The sequence below is a fragment of the Cariama cristata genome, unplaced genomic scaffold (assembly GCF_000690535.1).
Source record: "Cariama cristata isolate BGI_N322 unplaced genomic scaffold, ASM69053v1 scaffold1961, whole genome shotgun sequence".
In the NCBI taxonomy this organism is placed as follows: Eukaryota; Metazoa; Chordata; class Aves; order Cariamiformes; family Cariamidae; genus Cariama; species Cariama cristata.
Window position 1 is genome coordinate 216,351 of NW_009599730.1, and position 14,661 is coordinate 231,011.

The 14,661-nt window shown below is 38.5% G+C and overlaps 1 protein-coding gene across 1 annotated transcript in view; it reads left to right on the top strand.

Moving 5' to 3' along the window:
• LOC104168986 (protein sidekick-1) overlaps window positions 1-14,661 on the top strand; it is a gene marked incomplete at both ends in the record, with an annotated part of 245,870 nt that overhangs the window by 138,709 nt on the left and 92,500 nt on the right. Inside the window, 3 exons of the mRNA XM_009709783.1 lie at window positions 1-144; window positions 8,708-8,791; window positions 14,367-14,561. Of these exons, the coding sequence (XP_009708085.1) occupies window positions 1-144; window positions 8,708-8,791; window positions 14,367-14,561 (423 nt within the window). The remainder of the gene's footprint in view (window positions 145-8,707; window positions 8,792-14,366; window positions 14,562-14,661) is intronic.

Here is a 14,661-nt window from a genome sequence, read left to right on the forward strand (position 1 = left end):
TAACCAGTGGCATTACCAGTTTTGGGAGACGACTGACTATCACCAACCCAACCTCTGCTGATGTGGGAATGTACTTCTGTGAAGCGAAATTGAGAGACAGCACAGAGGAACCAGCAAGAGCGAAAGCCTTTCTTTCCCTGATGGGTAATTCTCAAGGCAATGTGTTTTTTAGTAAAACAGGCTCTGGACTGAGGTATAATAGGAAATAAAATTGATATCTTAATATTCCATTGACCTTACATTTCAACCTTTCTTCGGAGAACAGAACAAAGGAGGTGAAGGAGGATTATCTTCCAAATTAATTCAGCTGTTCTTCCCCATGAATATAAATTCATCAAATAGATTTTTTTTTTTTTTTTTTTTTTTTAAAAAAAAACACTGTTGTGATTCTGAATCCCCTGTGAAACTATACATTTAATCAGAAGTTGGGGAAGTACAGTAGTAAAATCCTTACTGGGCAGCTTCCACATCTTGGCTTTTAGATGCATTAAATCCCGATTAACTCCCCGCTTGCTTACATCTAGTTTTAATATGTCAAGTGCCTGTATTTCCGAAAGAAGCCTTTTAGGAGCACTTCTGTGTGTTGTCTGTTGAAAGTGCCAGCCGGGGGGCCAAGGACGTTCCTGAGCACATAGGCAGGCAGATACCATTACTGAGGTAATAGAAGGGAGAAGGAAATACCATAAAAATTGGCACTATGTGCTAGACCTTCAACTCCAAGGGAAACTTTGGACTTAGTATTTTTAAAGGGACACTGGTGCTCTTTACCTGCCTGTTTCCATCATCACCTCTGTGTTGCTGTAGCAAGGAAGTTGTCGTTTCGAAATGGTGGTTACTTTGCATGCGGTATCCTCATAATAACACAAATTAGCACACTGCACGCAGTGTAGAGTTTTTTAGGACTTTTAGAATAAAAGAGACGTTTTAGAACAGAGACATTTAGATGTTTTAAGCCAGAGCTGGTTGTGTAAAGTCTAGCTTTTATGCAGTAGTCCCAATAATAACTGTGCAAGTGTCTTGGAGAGGTTATTGCTCTGGCAATGATACAAGTCTCAGTGTTGATCAGAATTCATGCACATGCATTTCTGTAGTGCATTGCAGAGGGAACTCAGCACGCAATTCTCTACACTCTTTTAGCCTTCCGAAAATACAATTTTAAAGACTGCTGCATGGTCTGTATTCCGCTAAAGCGGTTTATAGTAGTTCATGCTAAATGAGAAAACAGCTCTTCTCTCTACAAAGCTCTGTTCCAGGTTCATTTGTAGCACTGTGTCTCTATTATATTTATTTGCTACTGGATGAAGTTTGGTTCCAGTCATCTTCTTTTTACTCTTTCAGAATTATTACCTCGCTGCTTCCCTTCCCTTTAAGGAACAGAGGCAGATTTAACTTATTTATGGTTTTTGTTTAAACTCTTCCTTATTCATAAGATTTTATTGTAACTAGTTTAAATTTGCTGCTATGCTGTCAGATCCAGTCTAATGCAATACTTAAAGCAGCCTCTCAGTTAATGTAAAGGATTCTTAAATACAGTTACAATAAAACTGAGAAACAATCATTGGGGAATCATATTAAACTAGCAGTGCTGCCTTTCTTTAGTAGCTGATCTGCTCTCTTATTTGTAAATGTTTTATTATTTCTATTCTAGTTTTAGGGGGCTGTCAGGGAATGAAGTTATGAAAAGGCCCGTAGATAAGAACAAGCAGATGAAAGAAAGCAGAAACAAATTGGTTACCAATTACTTTTATTTCCTTCTGATGGAACAAGACACTTCACTTGCAGGTGTTTACTCAATGTGTCAGCAAAGCCTGATAGATTTCTTTATTTATGAGTTTCTTGAGCTGCAGGATGGATCTCTAATTCTAAACAGGAAGCCAAATCAAAGGATTAGTAGTTAATGCATAACTTATATTCAGCCTTAGAATTCTTGGATGGATCTGTCCATCTTTTAATTAATCAAGGGAGAGGTTCTAGAGGAAAGTGCAGACAAGATTCAAACCTAAGGATTTTTGCTCTGTGTCCCTCATAGTCTGTTGGAGTAGTACTTACAGAGAATCAAGTATGCTTGTCAATTTGCATGCGTAAAATATGTAGTGCACACATGTTGATAGTGACCTGATAATGAGCTGTACTTCTTGGGAGAGTAACACAGTGTGGACTTAATAAGGGGTCTTGACTAACAGAAAATGGAAATTATGTTAATAGAAGAAATTTGTTTTCAAAATGGCTGGAATAAATCAAATATAGACACTTGATAGTATAGTAATGAGAGCTTTTGTGTATTAACAGAAAAAAATATTTTGCTATTAACAGATAGAATAGGGGTAGCAATAAAAAGATGCATCGAAGACATCACAAATACTGAGTTGATTGAAGCTTTTTTTACAAATATATCAGTCCTTGCCTTTCCCAGCTAAGAGAAGTCACATAGCTTGAATGTGGGCTCAGATGGTGACAAGAGCTTTATTAGAAGGCAATGAAACTTAGTACAAAGGCATGTACTCAGTTCAAATTATTTTGTGACCTACAATATTAGGTCTGAATTTTTTTCTGAATATTTCTGAGAGTACGTGTCAGTTTGTAAATTAAAATCACAATAATATTTGAAAAATCTGAATCTCTAATGTAATAAAGTAGTACCGCATAAGCAAGAAGAAAATCCTCTAGTCTTGTGCTGCACTGCAGTTTTCTTCTGAATGTGGCAAAGAGCTTTCTGACATCTTCATATTGTTCCAGCAAAGATAAACTGAGGTGGTTCCAAACCCTGGTTTTATTAGCTGCAGTTGTTATAAATTTTTAAAGGGTAGCATGTTCCTCAGTTGGCAGAGTAACAGTTTGGGAAAGATTTGTTGCAGATTAGATAAGAGCACATTTGTTTTATCACTAACAGTTTGAAGATTAAGTAATTTAAGGAGTCTTCTCATGAACAAACCAATTTGAAAATGAGCGAATCTTAAATTCTTTTGCTCCAGTTCTGCAAGTTCCGTTAGCAACAAATTGCAATAGTCATTTTTTTAAGTGATTGTTCTGTGGGAAATTACGAATTTTAGGAGCTTAAGAAAATGAGGAATGAAACCCTTCCACTACATGAAATCTATACTGCTCTTCAAGTCAGATGTAGTCAGAAAGTAAAACCTGAACAAACTGAGGAGAAAAATGATTAGAAAGAATGGCCTGGTATGATGAGGTGTTGAAGCCCTGTTGACCTGGCCAAAGGGATAGGATGGAAGAAAGCAGAATCACAGTAGAGGGTTTACCTTCTTATTGGAGCAGTTTTGTGCCCAGAACAACTAGATTAAAACACATATTATTCTCATCTTGGTGTTTCCTAGAGAGAATTTTTACATCCCAGCTGGACTGATTTCTTTCTGAAAATAGGACAATAGGGGAGTGTGGTAGGTCTGTTTCTCTCTTAAAGGCTGCCCTGGTTCTCGTCAGGTGTGGATACAGCTTTGTGGGATCATGGAATTCAGCAACACATCAGAAAAATTCTGATATTAATATGGAGGGCCCACCTGGCTAGGCTCTGAGATGAACTGTAGGGCTATTCCTCCTTCATTGTGCTTCTCCAGGAGCAAGCGTGGAAATACAGAAGGGCCTTCTTTGCGCATTGCCATTGTTCATGAATTTGCATTGAGTGTATACAAAACTGCCCGAACAGAAGTTATTTTCCTCTGTAGCTAGCCACCTCGATACCTTGTGCTTAGATCTCTGGAAACAATAGCTCTTGTGGCTCTAGCTTAGACACTTTGAAACACTACAAATGATGTCTTGAAAGCAGAGGAAAAAAGTTTTCCATGGTGACTGTGTTTGTGTACTGTGTGTAAGAAAAGAACAAGAGTTTTCAGGAGAACTATAATATGAAATGTCTTTGGACTTGCCTAAACTACAGTTTGGGCTCAAAGCAGGGAAATGTGGACAATTTTTGATTTGGCAAGCCTCAGAGTTTCTTGAGATGGATGCAGACATGCCATCTTGGGCCCAAATGCACACAGGATCGATACCACAGGGAAGTAATGGCAATTCTGGAAAGTCCAATTCTGCCTCTGACATTCATGAGAAGTTCCCCCTTCTTTCAGTTCTACGAACAGGAGGTGTGTTCCCTGTGCTGATAAAAGCTTTCAGAATACACAGACTGCAGCTCGCAGTAGGGTCGTAGCAAGAAACTAAGAGTACCTTTTCATCTCTTTCTGTTTTAACCTCATATTCATGCAAAGAAAAATCCTGCTTCAAGGAACCTGTTATGCCTGCATATACATTGTGACTTCTCTCCCAGCATAGACAGTCTGATCTGCTGTCTGGAGTTACGGACTTCGTACCTATAAGGGGCTCTCGAGTTTCCAGTTCCCCCTTCTTTACAGGATATTCACCAAGTAAATTAGTTTATGGTAGTACTGGAGAAAGGCTTCCATGTTTAAGGCTTGATTTTCCTCTTAAATATGCGGGCCTGAATTTCTGAGTAATGCAGAAATTTCAGCTTTGGAGGAGCCCCTGGGGCTTTCTCTGTTCTTTCTGACTTTTATGTATGTATCTAGGATCAGGTCACACGTCTCCAATGCAGCTTGAAGGGTATGTAATGGATGCTGACTGATATCTTTTGAATGTTAAAATCAGTGACCATGTAACTCTGTGTGGGGGAAGTTAGAACAGTATAAAATTTTGCAGCCTCCCAAGGGCTTTGCAGAGAGGCTATCTTTTCAATGATGTCTGTAGTGCAAAAAAACCCCTGAAACCCTCAACAAGTATTAAAAGCGTGCATTTATATTCAAATATTCTTTTTCCCCTTTATATGTTCTTGACCTTTTAGTTAAGATCAGTCAAACACCAATAAAATATCAGAACAATACAGTATCTGTTTCTTTCAGTCTAATATGAGATGTGACCTCTCTCATCATATAGCATGCTGCACTGCCAGCAGGTGAACTTGGTGTAATGGGTCCATTCCTATTCTAACTATTGTGATTCTATAATCTGAAAAAAAAAGTAAATTTTTGACCTGATATCAACAGATTACTGTCATTCCTAGGAATTGCCGTGTCTGGGAGCTTGTGTCTGGCATGTTACATAGTTTGGAAGACATTGTAATTTCACCACCCATATTACATTTCAACACATGATTATTGCCTACAACAATAAATGTTCAAATTCATACTATGTGATTCAAACCAAGTCTTATAAACATGCAGTAAAGTCATATATATAGACAACCAGAATGCCATCTGACCCCTATAAATATTGCTGCATTTTTACTGCCTCTTTGTGAGTGTTATTCACCAGGTGGAGTATAGCACCCTAGTTGAGATACCCTGAATTTTTCAGTTGCTGTTTATGTTGGGCCTACAGGCCCTCAGGCACACACCTGATGTGCAGGTGACACATCTGACTCATCTGAAAAGTGGGGAGCCTGGATTTCAGTTGTCTAGCATCTGTCACTAGAGCCGTTTCTTCTGCAGCCTGGATTCTGTTGAAGCCATAGACCCTCACTGCAAACGACCTTTTAAGCATCCATGTTGCTAGCGCATGCTAGCATGGAAATCACCATTTCATTTCCCTCAAAGCCGTAAGAGTATACCTACACCAATACTGCTGTGATTCTCTCATGCTTTAAATCACGTTAGACTTTGGATGCCACAGCACTGTTGTCCATGTGGTATTCTAAATCTTCTGGAATTCCCTTATGAATTAGTCTTGTCTTCCCATTCAGGCTTATCTCTAACTCCAGGCAGCAGAAGCAGATGGTTAACAATCAGTAAATTGTAGAGTTGCTTTTGAAAGGTTTTTTGTATCTGTGCTTATCATGCAAGAATAAGATCTGACCCCTCAATGGGCAGTTGTTGCCTCCACCTCTTGACCCCTCTATGGCAATTGTAGGATTTGGCAGGGCTTCCAGTTGCTGGAATGGCTGTGAGAATGGAGTAAAAAAGTGTAAGGGAAAAGGTGAGTCTGGGCTTGAAGGCTGGAAATCATGTCTGTTGGCACATCTACAGCATGAAAGTCCTCTGGGAGCTGCCTGTGGCCATTAGATTGCATCTTTCTGCTGCTCCTGCTCTTTTTCTGTCTTGTCTGCTTCCGTTTCTTCCTACTTCTTTCAAAAAAAGCTGATGTAAATGCTCCTTTTATAACATCACAGTCCAATTTACTAAGTGACAGTTGTCACTGACTTCAAGTTCCTTGTCAGGTAATTCATTGCTTGATACCTACTCACCTAAGCATCTCTTACATTAAGCGGTTTCTTTGAGGGTGGCGTAACAGCCGGTATGGGATTTAAAGGGAGGAGGACAGATTGTAGGATAGGATTTTGGGAGAGGCACTGGGAAAGCAGACTCTATAAATATGCCAAGTATAACTGCAGAAACTGTATGCAACAGTAGTACATAAGCAGTGGTCATGGAACCGCTGGTGTCTTTGAGGTCACATTAAGTGCTTTGCAGCTGGACTGTGGGTCCATGTTGAGGGTAAATCTGCAAATTTATCACTGGTGTGTGAATATGTTGCTGACCTAGGAGAAAGTTTGAGAGCTGGCAGCTGAAGGTTGCCAAGTTTAGAAATTGGCCCGTTAAGGTCAGAGTGCATTATAAAAGGGAGGGCGGAAGATGTGCAACCAGGAACTCCCTGAAAGGAGGAAAATAAATTAGAACCTCACTGACTGAAGAGACATCCATAAGCAGCTCAAAGTTAGAAGCAAATGTCTGGATATGGAGGTATGTGTCTGGATCCTGTCTTGCTCCTGCACTGCTTTGGCTACCTTTCCCCTTTTCCTCCCCTCACAATCAAATGAAATTGCCGTAGAACAAAAGATTCAAATTTTATTTTGAGAGATGGACGGAAGGACACTTACCTCTATGTTCACAGACAGATATGTAGGTAAGCGAGGACACTATGCTAAAAGTTTGGAAATTAAAAAGATAAAATTCTGGAAAGTGAAGTGCAAGGAAAACACCAGACAAGGCTTGGAGGATGACATGAGAAGCGTGTACTCGGAGTTAAAACATGGACTTAGATGAATTGCAGAGCACTCAGCAACTTAGTTGATCAAACATGTCAAACACAGTGCCATCAGTGAATTTCAATTAAATGTTCAGCGTTTCAGTTTGTTGTTCAGATTAATGCATGAGATCATATGCAATAAATCACAACTTATTACGTGTGTTTATTAATAGCTTTATATTTAGGCAGTGAGGATCAATAATGTTAACACGTGTATATTATTAGAATATAATAAATCAGGCAGCTTGTTTTATTGGTTTTGCTGGGTAAATGAGTATTCCAGGCTATTTTGCAACCTCACCTCCTCCTCTGCACAAGATTTTGAAGAGTAATATTGATTGACTTTATTTGGAATGAATACAGAATCATAATATCCATTGGCGCTCAAATGAGACCCCAGTTCTGTACATTCAAGCAAGTATTTTATTGTAGTTAGCGGGAAGGAGTGCTGGGAAAGGGGGTTTTGAGATCTAAGCCAGTGCTTGCTGATGTGTACCTGCTGGCATGTCATCTCATCCCTGTGAAATGACAGCAGTACTTGCTACGCTACAGGTGATAGCAGGAGAAGTAACATTTTGTAGGATAACATTTGTGATTTTGGTTTTGTTTATGAAAATACTAATGTCCTATCAATAATGAAAACCGCATGTCTGGTTTTCAGACATGTTTGGTGAAAAGATTTGAGAGGTCAGCTCAGATGACTTTAGATCTTGGTGTAGCTTTCTACGTTTTTTCAAACATGCTTGATTTCCTTAAAAAGAAAACACAAGTAACTTGTTCACAAGCTACTGATATTGTCTTTTCTGTAGTTTCTACAACTTACCAGTGAGTTTGTCTATGATACGATAGAACTCTAGTTATAATCAAATAAAATGCTTTTAAAAACAGTGCTCAGATGATAATTGCATTGAACAGACTATGGCAGTTTTTAGTTACCATGATAATTACTTCAACCTTAATGCCTGTGGGACTTTGACATGGTGCTCTTCAATTTTATGCTGCATAGAAGAAAGAGTTACATGACAACATACTCTACAATTTCTGGAATCTTGTCTTTGTTTAATTAAATGTCTAATATCTTTTCTTTAGTCCTAATGATAAAATGTGGATTTTTATGATTATTACTATAACTTCAATTAAAGCGTTAAATCTGTTTGCTTTCAAGAAATAAAACAGTTGAGAAGAATTTTTTTAAATTATGCAGCACTTGTCCTCTGATGTCAGCTCTCTGACATGCTATGGCACTTTATTTGACATGCTTCATGCCTTCCCGAGGTGGAATCTAGTTTAGATACTGAAGCAAACTATCCTATAAAATGCTATGTTGTAAATATAAACCTTTATAAACCTCTCGGGAGGGCCTTTCTGAGCAAAGAATTAAAATGTTCCATGATTCACACCTATAAAATGAAAAGTAGCTCCTACTCTGAGTATTAATTTGTAGTGCAAACCCCTAAATCTTACCTTACATTGACTTGACTCTTTGGAATTCATACTCAGCAAAGCAAAAAATTGTTGACTTTTTTTATGATGCTTTTACCACCAAAAAAAGCGCCTCCATATAGAGCCAAACTTAGACAAACTAATCTGTTTGTAACACACTATATTAAGTACAACGGGTGTGGAGAGATTATATGATGAACATCTTAAAATCAACACCTATTTATCATTTTGGTATGACTTGCTTTGTTTACTTTTGTTTGCTTTCTCCGTTCTGAAGAGCCCCCATATTTTACGGCCGAGCCCGAGAGCGTGATTTTGGCTGAAGTGGAGAAAGATGTGGACATCCTGTGCCAAGCGATGGGTGAGTGTGCAGAAGTGTTCCAACTTGGATGATTGATATATGTATGTCCAGTACTAAAGAAAGCAGCTTATATAAATTTTTAATGTTTTGAGGCCTCCGCGTTATTGCTGTTTATCACAGATCCCAGGTACAAGGGAGAGGGATGGCTTTTGCCCTTGGAAAATTGGGCAGTCCTTGTAGTTTGGTTTAGAGATGAGCAATGCCAGCACGTTCATGTTTGTGTGTTGGGCAGGGCAACTCCTGCTCCTTTTCCTCTGGTAGCCTGCCTTTGCTTTGTAGTTGTCACTATATAACAGATATTAGTGTCTTGAGCCAGAAAATTAACTGTGGTGAAAGTATGGTTATGGAACCCATAATCTGCAGTCAATATTTTCAACAATTCAAATGTCCTTTTTTCTTAAAATTATGGAACTTTTATACTGAATAGAAATGCTGGTAACTGACATTTAAGTATAGTTAAGAATTCTGAATTCTAAGAATTTTTTAATGCTTTATGTAGGAAAGAGTCAACACTGCTTTTCTAGAAGGAAGCTTTGCAAATAGTGCAATAAGACACATGTGTGTAAGGGTGCTCTGTTTGACCTGGAATTTCAGAAACATTTGATGGGGTTTCTTACCACAAGGGTCTTATAGAAATGAGGCTCTCAGGTTATAAGAGACAAGGTCTTGTTGTTAATTAATAGCTTTTTAAACAAAACCTAGCAGGGCCTACTGACAATGGAGTTCCTCAGGAGTCTCTGCTGGAACCTGTGCTGTTCAACATACTCATAAATGCCCTGGAAAAGAGGATGAATAGTAAGTTGATAATATTTGCTGATTATATAAAATTATTCAAGATAGTCAACATTAAATCTGATATATAAAATTATTCGAGATAGTCAACTTTAAACCTGACCACAAAAGAGTTGCAGAAGGTTCTGATGATTTGAACTGACTGGACAATAAACTGGCAGATGAAAGTATTGACAGAGATGAAATTTCCTATTACTATGCAGAAAAAGTATGTCTTCTGAAAACATCAGTTCCGTGCCAAGCCGTGGTTCAAAATGTTAGGCACTGGGAAGAAAGGAATAGAGAAAAAATAAGAGAATGCCACTGTATCAGTCCATGGGGCAGCACCCCTATCTCAAGTACTTTACACAATTCTAAGCGTTCTATTGGAGAGAGGGATGTAGAAAAACTAGAAAAGATACACAAAAGTAGGAATGGTGTAACTAGAGGTCTACCATGGTTTTTGAATAATGAAAAATTAAATTGACTGGAATTCTTTGTGAAAGAGATGACTGAAGGGTGGGTGCCATATGGGAAGGTGAGTGGGAGATAATTCTGTATTGCTTAGTGCAAGAAGTAGAGAATGCACCCAGCTAAATTTTCAGGTAGGAGATGTACAATAAAGGAAAGATAGCACTTTTTCAGAAAACATAAGCTGTGGAGGTCATTGGTCCAGGCAGTAGTTAAGATCAGAAATAAAATTTATTTAGAAAAACAAACAAAATTTATGGAAGAAAAATCCAGTAAGGACTATTAAACACAGCTGTGTGTATGCAATCTCTGGCTCAGGAAATAGCTAAAGCATAGATTACTGGAGCTGAGAAGGTAGAAATAGCATTTTGTCCTTGGGCTGCTCTTGCATTTTGTGCCTGAGCATCCAAGACAAGGCAATTTCAAAGGAAGGAAATGTGACTAGATAGACATTTATTCTGGCCATGTGCCACCAACTTTATGTTTCGGGGTGTGTTATGACAAACATATCAGCATTTTTTTATTGGACAAGATTTTTCAAGTAGTAGAATTAAAACTGTTGTATCTTTAGACAAATAGAGTTAAAAAAGCATTCTGAGATTTTTTTGAAAAATGTTTCAGTACTCCACAACTATTTGATGAACCTCTGGACTATCTCACCGTCACTGAAAAAACTATCTGCTGTCTCAGATGTTTTTCATGTTTTACAAAAAAAGAAAAACCAAAACCTGGAGAAATCAGGGAGACAAGAGGTTGACTTCTAATTCTTCCTTCTACCATAACTCTTCCTTTGACCACTTTAGCTCCCAAGAGGATTAATAGGGCACTCATAACTGTTCTCAGTAGATGAGGTCTTGTTGGAGATAGGGGAACCCTTACTAGACAAAATTGTTTATTTCTGCTGAAGTCTTCTACTGCACATCTGATTTGTTGATGAATGTGGTGCAGGAACATGGAAACCTGTCTTCACGTGGATTATTTTGCTGAGTATCTGTAACAGGCTTGTGAAGGGCAGGTACTAGTATTAAACATAGAAGAGTTTTGATCCATTATTACACAAATCTGGCAATTGCCAGCATTTAAAAAAAGGGTAAATGAAGGTTGCTGTCTCCCTGCTCCGAGCTAGGAGATGGAATAAATCACTAGGGGAACCGCAAAGCTGTCCTGTACCTTTGCTACAAATAGGAAGACAGATTGTGTTTCCCCCAGCCCCATCAAGTTCTGTACACAAAGCCCATTTGCCAAGTCTTGGTGCACTTTGAATGTGTGAGAGACAGATTAATTTCACAGTATAAGCAGAGATTAACTGTAAATAAAATTGCAACTTGCACGGACTAGCTTTATACTTCCCTGTAATGGAGTTTCAGTGTATCAGACTGCGCAGTAACCATGCTCTGCTGTATATCTTTCAGCAGTCCCTGATGCTGCCTGCATTTTCAATGGGTTTCCTTTAAATGCTTTTTCTTATTTGCTTATAGAAAGTTTAGAGCTGCAGGCAGCGGTGGTGGTGTCTAGGGAGTGCAGCTAATTGGACTTTAGTTCTACCTGTTTAGACAAGTAGATGGAAAGATGCTTTTGGGATTCCCCAGTAGCCCACTGGGATCTAGAGAAGGCTATAAAAACTAAATAACAAAAATGACACAGTGAATATTTCGAGTCTTTTATCCAGGTTCTTAAGTAAGTTAAATTTGGCAGAGAGTCAAGCATCTGTTTCACAGATGGGGAAACTGAGCCTCAGATTGCATAAATTATTTGCCCAAGGTTACCGAGACAGTGGCAAAGCCAGAACCAGCGTCTCAGTTTCCTATCTTCCCTTCTCCTCCGTAACACTGGATTAATTTGTGAAAAATGAACGGTGCTGCATACATGCTGAGAAATAAGCTTGTTTTATTTATTATTACTAGTCTTTTAGGCTGCTCTGTAATCTCTCAAACAGTAAGGTGGGAGTGATACTGCTTGGGAAGGTATAGTCCAAAAGGTCTTTAAAGTGTTTTCTTCTGTTCATAGTTTTTTCACCAGAAGAGTTTAGAAAGGAAAAGAAGCAAAATTCCTTAGGGGGTGTGGGGAGAGGAAAGGCTGTGGGGTAGGAGAGGGGGAGAAGAAAGGAAGCTGGGTTTAACCACTTTTATAGCCAAAGAGGTAGCAAAATGATAAAAGAAGATGTGTACAACTTGGAAGACAAATCTCTCTAGGAAGATCACTAAAGCCCAAATGAATACTGCTGACAGGCATCAGAGTGCTTAGATAAGATCCCATTATTCAGACTCATAACTTTGAGTAGAGGAAGATATCCGTAACCGAAATGTAGAAAAATAGAGATGGTAATATTCAGTTTGTCAGCTGAGATAGTGATAGGAAGATGTATCTCACAGCGATTATAGGATTAGAAGGTTTGCTAATACTGTTAGTAGAATGGGATTTATGGAATGACACCAATGTTAAAGATTTGAGTGTACTGAATGCAGGATTTCGTTATTTCCTAGGTGCCTATCAAGTCTAATGTGTGGGAAAATGGAGTTGCTATTATTTAAACTTGAAATCATTTCCAGGCCTCTCAGCATCAGGAGAACTATTCCATTTTGCATCATCTGTTTCTTCATTACTCAGTGATAATTTGTATTTGCCCAGGAGGATTTTCAAGAGATGAATAACACTCTCACCGAGAATTCTGAACATTGAAATTTACGCTAATTCTGTATATGGGCTGTTGTATGAAATTTAAATTATGCCTATTGCAAGCTACTACACCACGTCTATTCTCTATCAGACAATGAACTCTACATAGTGGATTTCTTCCTGAGATGATTACCTTCTAGATTATGAGTGCATTTTATTTTACCAGCAGAACAAGAACATCAGAGGTGATTGTAGTAAATGGTACATGTTTATAAAAGTAACAGCAGCAATTGAATGTTGTTTTTCAATCATTCCGTACATTGTTTGTACATTCTTCCCAGGAGTTAATATAACTTTTGTCTGTATAAAGAGAATAAGTACACAGAGAGGAGATATGAATGGAAGTATAATACAGTAGTATTTAAGTTCAGGATTTTTAAAATCCTGATAAATAATGTTGGTAATATCGATCTTCCCATAGCACTTTTGCTCTGAGAACCTTAAGTCATTGCCAACATTGCAGTGAAATTCATTGTCTGCAGATGCTCAATTCATCAGTGACAACCCGTCCTTAACGCTGCTGTGATACCCTGCTTTTCTCTGGGCAAATTTCACTCACCCGGGAATTTAAGTCCATAGTTCCTTACCTTATTACAAGGGCATGTGAAGCTCTGAGATTATGAAAATGCCATGTTTGGGGCTGAGATAATTTAAATCAGCTTGATACCCTTGTGGTCCTCTGATTATCCAATCACATAGTAAAATATCTGCTTCACTTCAGATCCCTGCACAGAGCCTTCAGCATTTGATCAATTAGGGATTTCTTGGATGTAAAGATGAAACATTGTCTGATAGGAGGAGTGGGACAGGAACATCTGTGTATGACTGTGCCCCTGACATCTCTCGAATCAAAAAAGAGTCCTACACTATTTGTATATACTAAATTTACAGCCACTTCATCCCAGCTGACTGAGATAGGACTGCAGCAAAAATATGTGTGAAATAACTATGTCAGGGTTTGTAGAACATGCACATGAAAGAGAACAGGAGTAAACGGGACTGTAAGTTATATCTAGGGTAGGATTTTTGTTTCTCCTAATGTCTGCATTTCTCAAATAACAGGTGAAGCTTGAGAACGAATAAAAACAATAATAACTTAAAGCTATCCCATTGTTGGCAACATGTTGTTTGCACATCAGCGCAAATTAAGCTGCCAAATTAGGACTCGAATACAGTCGTGTGAACACTTCATTTTTTATGTGTAATTTGCCATTTCCTTTTTATTTTGACATCTTAGCTACAGTAGCACAGAGGAATCTTATTTGAGATGGAACAGTCTTATAGACTGGCTGCATTGCCAGGCTGCTGCTGTTTATGTATCACGATTCTAGCTTTCAACATGAAATTGCTGTAAATCTTATTTTGTAGTAGCATGAAATATGATTGGGTGAAGAAAGTAATTTGATAACATGTTTTTTCAACATTCCCACTTTCACTGTTTGCTGGTTTTATTCCCACGTGTTCTGCAGTGTATTATTACCATTGATAATGTAAGATGCAGCCTCCATTTATCAAAAGCAGCTTGTAAAAATATAAATAATTGATGTAGAAGGATGGGAAACCAGGGCTATGACCACGACAGTTATGGGTATTTTGACTACCTAAACCATGTTTTGCAAAGATTAATAGTGAAATTATTCTTTTTTTTTTTTAATAGGTGTTCCGATTCCCACCCTGATCTGGTATAAAGACTCTGTTCCCCTCAGCAAGCTGGAAAACCCCCGCTACAAAGTACTGCTGAGTGGTGGGCTGCGGATCCACGCGCTGCGTCCTCAGGACGCTGGAATCTTCCAGTGTTTTGCTAGTAATAAAGCCGGGGAGATACAGACGTACACCTACCTGGATGTGACTAGTGAGTAAGGAGTTGTGATAAGAAATCGATGAGTTGTCTTGTCATTTCTGTAGGTGACCCTGCATCCATCAAATTTCTCCACTGTTCTGTGCTTGTTTAG